Source organism: Sminthopsis crassicaudata, chromosome 2 (assembly GCF_048593235.1).
Source record: "Sminthopsis crassicaudata isolate SCR6 chromosome 2, ASM4859323v1, whole genome shotgun sequence".
In the NCBI taxonomy this organism is placed as follows: Eukaryota; Metazoa; Chordata; class Mammalia; order Dasyuromorphia; family Dasyuridae; genus Sminthopsis; species Sminthopsis crassicaudata.
The window spans coordinates 57,044,097-57,051,911 of NC_133618.1; the positions used below are offsets into that span (position 1 = coordinate 57,044,097).

Consider the following 7,815-nt stretch of genomic DNA (forward strand, 5'->3'; position numbering starts at 1 on the left):
TACGCTGGGTGATTCGTGATCCCAGCCCCTGCACAGAATCCTCCTCATGACATTTCTGAATGATCTTGGGGGTGACGCTGCACAAAGCCACTCCCTTAACTTTGGCAGCCCTGAAAATCTCTTGTACTTCCATCCAAGATAGTTTCCATTCCAAGATGCTCCAGACCTGCCTTGGGTTTGCTAATATTTTCCATTTAAAATCCAGGAATACAAAACTTCCCTTGAAAGGCAATACAAGGCATTTAACTTCTGAACTTACACTCCCTCATCCGAGATACCACCTCAATCTCACAAGGGTGTTGTGAGAATTAAAACAGAGATAACATTATCATTTCTAACCACAACTGCACAGAGCAAAGAATTTATTCAGAACAAATCATAAAGCACATGGCTTCCAACCAAGGGTCTCAAGTAACCTTACCTAGTACCACAGTTTAGACCTTCTTTGTTAAATCATGCCCAGCCCAGTCCCTTAATGTCAGGGCACTTTTTAATCCTTGCCATAACCCCCCACCTGTTTTCTCACGCACACATTTTATAACCCCTACCTGTCACATATACATACACACTTTATAACCCCCATTTGTGTCACATACACTTTATAACATCCCACCTATCACATACACAACTACACATACTTTATAACCCACACACTTTATAATCGCTGCCATAACCCCCCACCAGGGTCGGTCGCGTCGGTCTGTCTGTCTGTCCATCTGTCTCTCTCTCTCTCTCACACACACACACACACACACGCACACACACACACACACACTCCCCTACAGAGCAATTCCCCCAGATACCCGTGTTCAGTGACAAAAACCCTCCCACCAGAGGCTTGGAGGGCCAAGAACCCAGGTCCTGCTGTTCCAGGTAACTGGTCAACTCCTGACGAGCAGCTCGGTAATGTCCCTGCCTGGAAAAAAGCATCAGAGTATCCCTCAGTCTCAAGGCAGAGCAAGGGTGAAGAAGAAACAATGGGGCTCAAGACAAGACCCTCCTGGTGGGAAGCACTACATGATCTGACTAAATGAGGAGTGACCACTGACCTTGGCCACCTCGTATGTGTCAAGTGCCAAGAGGTCAAATCTTCCCAGGGCTTGGGCCGCCTGGCGGAAAGCACGCAGGAGGGCAGCTTTGCAGAGGCGGGAGGGAGGGACCCAAGGAATTTCTAGGTGGGGAAGAAGAGTTTCCAGGTCACCCCCATCCACCTTGGGGCACCACTCCCATACCCCCCTCCCTAACACCACCAGGCCTTACTCTGCCCACACGCGTCCTGTGGTGGTGTCCACAACTTCCAAGCTGTTATCTCCCAAGCTCCAGTTGAGGCTGAGGCCCTGGCAGTTGGAGGGTACAGAGTCCTGGGGAGCCACAGGCGGTCCCAGAAACAGGTGCAGGGGGTTACGTGCATAGGGAGGTGGCAGGCCAGGCCCTCCCTCCAGGCAGGGCCTGTCGTGGATGACCCGACTCAGAGTTGAAGGGTCATGGCAGGAGTCAGCTGTGGGGAAACACAATTCTGAGGGGAAGAGGGGTCTGCTCTCCTCCCCACACATAACCTGCCCCCTCATAAGAGTTAAGAGTTAGAAGGGATGTGAAGGGGTGGTTAGGTGGTACAGTGGAAAGAGTTAGAAGGGACCTTGTCATTATACACATGGGGAAACTAAGGCTTCAGGAGGGCCAGACCTCTGCCCCAAGCCCAGGGATGTCTTCCAGGACCCTCCCCCTCTCCAGCCACCTCTTCTCTTTCCCCTCCTGGGCCTCTCACCAAGGACGAGGCTGGTTGCATAGAGCGGAGGCAGGAAGTGGGCCAGCAGGCCCCCTCCCAGTCCCAGCACTGCCCATCGAGCCACTTTGTCACTGGCCGACAGCGAGCAGACCCGAGCTGCCCGGAATCCTGGGGCAAGGTAGCAGACAGGTCGCAGCTCTCCCCGGGCGTGGGCTTGAAGACGGAGGGAGGGACTGTGGAGAGAGCCCCCTGGGGAAGGGAGGCTGAAGGGGGAGAGGAGAGGTAGAGATCAGGGAGAGGGACTGGCACAGACACAGCAGGTATCCAGATCTCTCCTTTCTGTCCTCCCTCTTCCACTTCAACACAACCTTCCCATTCCATTCAGAGACACCCCCCCCAAAAAAAAAAATGTCCAGCGTACTAGATGTCATGTGCAGCCCCTGCAGGTGTGTCACTGAGGTACAAGTGTAAGAAGATTTTGGGCTTCAGGGCAAGGGGGGGACCAGGGCCTGGTCGAGGGGTCAGCACTGAACGTTCTGCCCCCTCTGGGCCCCCACTAGCCACCAGCAGGAGCTGCCGGAAGAGGAACCTAAGAAAAATGGAAAACACAACTGAGGGTAGGGATCCCAGGATCTGTGGTCTTCCCCACAGGTCCTTTCTTTATGTCTCACCTGACCAAAGCACGACGGGCAATGACCAAGCTGTGAGTGTCGTGGAGTCTCCGGCCCATGAATTCAATCCAGCCCCTGTAGCCGCCTGAGCCCGTACCCAAAGCAACCAGCTCATAGGTCTCCCTACAGCTGCCCCTGTCATCAGGGACCTCTGCAGGAAGAACAGGGAGAGGAGCAGCTGGGGGGAGAAGAGAAGGGAGGGGACACTGGACAGAAAAACGGGAAAGGGAGACTTGGGGGAGATCATGAGGTGAGACCCGAGGGGAAGAAGGAAAAGAAAAGCTGGAAGAGGATTGGGTTCCCTGCCCCCCTAAGGATGGGGTTGACGGGCTCAAGGAACAAAGTCTCAGGCTTCCATACCCCTTTCAAGGATGACAGCTGCTATGGTCCGCTTGCAGCCCCGATATGGGGAGTTTTCACCTATTAGGCGGTCAAAACCGGAGCTCACCACAGCTGCACAACGCTGCTCGTGGGTCAGAATGTTCTCTAGAAGAAGGGCAGGAATATCAGTGGGACCAGGAAGAAGAGAGTTAGAACACTCAATCTTCTACCCATCCCCAATGTTGGTTCTACTCCCCTTTCTTCATCTAGTATACTTTGGGGTACAGGAGCCAGGAAATTGGGGCTGGCTTCTGGGACGAAGAAGAACTGGGAACGAGAAGGCTGGGCACAAGTCTTAACTCCCCTAAGGATGGGCTGTCTGGTAAAGGAACCTGTGCACCTCATTAGAGAAGCCTCCCCTGCAGACACATGGCCACTCTGACTCAAAGCCTGTAAGGTAGGGTGGAATGAAAAGGAGAGTTACCAAGGAAGGCTCACCTGCAGTTAAAGAACAGAGCGGGAAGTTGTTGGGAGTTTTGAAGGGGGCTGCAAAAGAAAAAAGCGAACTGTAGGGTCTTTCTTTTGGATTACCTGGGATGCAAATCTCTGCTCTTCCCCCCAACCATGAAAGGGGACAAGGCTTTGACGGTCCTGTAACCCAGAAAGCCTACAGCCCAGTCTCCTAATAGGCTGATGGTCACCTCTCCTCCCGTCTCCAGCATCTGGATCAAAGAACACCTTGGTGGCAACCTAGCCTCAAGATGCTTGAGATAAAAGACATCATCTACTACATCATCTACTATAAATCCCTCTCATTTTATAAATCAAAAAAACAGATCCCAAGAGGAGCTTTGTCCAAGGCCACAAGAGTAGGTTCAGTCTTCTTTCTGTAGGAACCTTCTCCTTCTGAGGGAGATTACCTGGGTTCTCCAGCTGGGTCCTGACACAATTGAGAGCCAGGATGGCTGCTTGTCCCTTTGCCTCCTTCTTACTGCTCCCAGTGCCCTCAGGACAGGACACCTCATCCAGCACAGCACAGACAGAGAAGTGTCGGAAGGGAACTGAAGGAAGGAAAGGATTTTAAATACAGAAAAAGAGTCCCACAGCCCCACCTGCTCCCTTAGGCCTCTCAGACCCTTCCTTAAATAGTTTCTACTTAAAAAAATTAAAAATATATTTTAACATTTATAGGCTCTATAGAAGGATCTTAAGAGACATTCCAATCTAGTTTCCCCCTCCTCCTTATTTGACAAGAGAAAAAATAGGTGGGCTTCCCCTTAGTTTTCAGTTCTTTGCCACCACATACAAAAAAAAAGAGTTGCTATAAATATTTTTTACATATTGGTCCTTTTTCCCTACTTGGGCTTTGACCTATTAATATCACCAGAAAAAAAAAAAAAAGGAAAAAATGTTATCACTAGGTTTAAGGTTAAACCCACTTTAGGAATTTGGGGGCGTGGCTCCAAACATAGTTCCAGAATGGCTCATGAAATTATGGCATAGGAATATAAAACAACAGTGCCGTAAAAGTAAAATTTAATTTAAAACGAGTAAACTATAGAGAGTAGTGGAATAATTTGCCTAATCTCACACATGTGGCAGAGCTGGAATTTTACAGAAGAGAATCTCCAACAGGAGTGATAGAAGGAGAGGAGCATTAGTTCCCATCTCCCCAGCCAGACCTCAGGATCCCAGGGTCAGAGGCCTGCTTCTATACCTCTCTGCCAGTCTTCTTCCATCCCATCCCAATGTTCAGCACACAAGGACCCGTGTGTCCCAGCTCACTTACTCTGGACCTCACTCTCCACAAAGCGCAGAGTAAGACCCATGCCTGTCGCATAGCGAGTCAGGAGGCTCAGGGCCTGGCCTGGAGGGGGGTCTTTGTGGCCAAGGATCAGCTCCCTCACCACGGCTGGAGGCTCTGCAAGCGGCCCTAAGTGAGGAGAGCAAACGGAGTCATAGACTGTTAAAACTGAAATCTCAAGTGGCTTAAGGATCAGTTAGTCTAAATTCCTGCTTGATCAGAATAAGAAACTGAGACCCAGGGGGGCTAAATGACAGCCAGGTCACATGGCTATAGAGCAGGACTGCAGCCCAATGCTCTTTCCCCATGCATCGCCTCCCTCCCAGCAAGGGACTTCCCTGACCCCTGGAACCAGTCTCCCTAAATAGGCCTTTCCTCTACTTCATTCTAACCAGTAGTCATCTACCCCTCAGTTAGAGAGAGCACCCCCACCTTCCATGGCAGTCCCTTCCACCTTTGAACAAAACCTCCCTCTCTGCTATCACCAATTACTCCCACAAAGCTTATGCCAATCTACTTCCCTGTGGTTCCACTGTAACTTTCCAAACCAAAATGACCTTCCAAGAACAAGTTGTTTGGATGGTCACAGACACCCAATAAATACACACACACACACACACACAAATTAATGCATGGGAAGATTAAGTGATAAAAGAACAAAAAAAAAATCAAACAAGAGAAACATAAGGTTCAGCTTGAGAAAACATTAAGTATTATACATGGAGGAAACAAATTGAAAATTCACCACTGATTAGTTACAAGAATGGTAACAATACAGAAGGTAACTATTATATATGGGGGAAACAAATTGAAAATTCTAACTAGTTACAAGAATGGTAACAATACAGGTCCATGTGCCTATGTGTAGCCTCCTCCTAATGGAGACCAAAATCCATGAAGACAAGTACTGCCTTCCTTCTAGTATCCGTAACCTAGTCCTCAATCCAGCACTTGATACATAATAAGGGCTTATTAATAAGATGCTTTCCACTTATTCAGAAAATACACCAAGATATGTCTACTTCTTCCATAGGACTAGCTTTCAAATACTTAATAATTGCATTTATATTTATAAATGTGTGTGTGTATATATACACACATATAAATGCATATTACACATATACATTAATATGTATATCTATAGTGTGTATATATTATATACATACATATGTATGTATGTGTGTGTGTGCCTTAAGGCTTGCAAAGCGTTTTACAAATCTCTCATTAGAACCTCACAGTGACCCTGGGAAGGTGGTGCTATTATGATCCCCACTATCGTACATAAGGAAAATGAGACCGGCGGAGCTTTAAGTGGCTTCCCCAGAACGCAAGTCCACTGCTCTAAGCACAGCGCCGCACAGCGGTCTGAAAACTAGTACCGCTAATACCCTTAAATCTTTTCTTCTCCATTCCCCGCCCCGCCCCCCATGGCCCATTCTTTCACGGAGATTACTGCCCTACCCTTATCCCCAGGGATCCAAGGTCTCCTTCCCTACCATCCCCAGCAGCCTCGTTCCCAAGCTTCTTCTTCTTCTCTTCTCCCCTAAGGGGCTCTGCTTTGGAAGGCTGAGTCTCCGGGGAAACCTGGGCAGAGCCTTCCGAGGGCCTCCAGGGAATCTGCAGAGAGGCTGCCAGGCGGGGTTTCCTGCGGGTTGCCTCATCCATGCTGGGAAAGCAGCTGCTGGGGAACGAGGAGAGGGGGAAGGGAATGGAGAGGGGGGGTGAGGAAGGAGAATGGAGAGGGAAATGGGGAGAAGGGGAGGGGGAGGGAAGAGGCAAGCATAAGATGAGCTCGGCTCACACCTGACGGTGACCTTCCCTCCCCGTAAGGTTTGCCGAGCGCCTTTGCAAACATGGTCCCATCTGACCCTTACACAACCGCTCTGGGTTTTACAGAAGAGAAATGGAGGCAGGCAGAAGGAGGAGAAGATACCTGCCCAGGGGCCAAGTGGCCTAAATCCCTTCTTTTCCATCTAAGAAAACTAAGGCACCGAGAGGGAGGTGGGAGAGAATCTCAAGGACCCCGCGGTCTAATCCTTATTGAGCGGGGAAAGTGAGGCCTGGGGCAGTTCAGGGCCTTGGCCCCGGGCACGCGGCTCCAGCAGCTAAGCCACAATTTCGGGGGCTCCAAAGCTAGTTTCCCGCCTCCAAACTCGGGGTCTCCCCAGGTCTCCAGGCGCTTGAGGAATGCGGAGAAAGGAAGCCCGCAGCTTTACAAGGGAAAGGGGTTTCTCCATGGGGAAGGGGGGACGGAGAAGCCGTGGTGCAGGAGGAGAGGTCTCGAGGCTCGGCGATTCTCCCGCACCCCACTTCTCCTCCTCACCCCATCCCTTCACCTCACAGCCAGCGGCCTCTGCACGTGGCGCCCGTTACCCACGTGAGGTGCCCGTTACCCACGTGACGTTCCCTTGGTTTCAAATCCCGCCTTTTTCCGAGAGCTTAGACCAATAAGAATTCAGTCTGCGGGGCCGCTTCCCACCAATCAAAGGGACCGCTGCTTAAGGTGACCCAGGTACTCAGCTGAGCCTGGAAAAACCTGTTAGGGGAAGTTTTTCTCGAGCCAAGATTCTTGCTCTGGTTCGTTTGAGTCAGACTCCCTTTGGCAATCTGGTGAAACTCGCAGGCCCTTTGATTGCATTAAATAAAAGGAAACATCGTATTGAAACAATTTGTTTAATTTTCCTAGTAGACACCAGGTTAAGAACTCTTGGCTAGTGTGCTCTGCACCGAAGCTTGTGCAATCTGGGGCATCCGGGATGCAGAGAAGAGTTCTGTTGTTGTTAAAGGCAACAGTTTCTCCCTTTCCATCATCCCCTCCCCACGCAGGAGAGTGAAATACCCTTTCAAGGCTGCGTGGTAAGTGTTCTTTGGAGAACTGAGGTCTCTGCCCAGGTACATTATGATGCAGAGAGGAAAACCGGATAGTTTTGGAAGCAGGACCTAGATTCAGCTCTTAGTTTAACATGCATTTACTAAGCTCCTATTGTGTGACAAGCACAGTGCTTAGCAGCAGGGAGAAAGTACAAAGCATGGAAAAAAGCCCCCATCACCAGAATCTCGTATATTTTAATACCACTTTATAACTCTTGCATTCTGATGGAAGTGACAACATATAAACATCTGTGCACAAGATAAAAAACGAGATGAGTTCACATGTCTTCTCTGGTTCTAAAACTAAAATGGCCCCATCTTCAGCTGCTGAATTAAGCCCAACTTAATTCTGATTGATCCTCGTTGCAACTGAAGCTTCACTAGAACTCTGTATCTTTCTAATGCACTTGCCATCCAAAGTA

At 49.6% G+C, this 7,815-nt stretch overlaps 1 protein-coding gene across 1 annotated transcript; it reads right to left on the bottom strand.

Annotated features, from left to right (window-relative positions):
• Positions 1–331: 331 nt before the first annotated feature.
• ADAD2 (adenosine deaminase domain containing 2) lies at positions 332–6,915 on the bottom strand. The gene is given in 13 exon segments (XM_074286348.1): positions 332–912; positions 1,050–1,157; positions 1,159–1,171; positions 1,261–1,498; positions 1,766–1,989; positions 2,148–2,315; positions 2,398–2,548; positions 2,758–2,883; positions 3,217–3,264; positions 3,639–3,779; positions 4,508–4,651; positions 6,019–6,200; positions 6,846–6,915. Coding segments are annotated over 13 exon segments (1,821 nt in total). The 5' UTR covers positions 6,851–6,915; the 3' UTR covers positions 332–639.
• Positions 6,916–7,815: the final 900 nt, after the last annotated feature.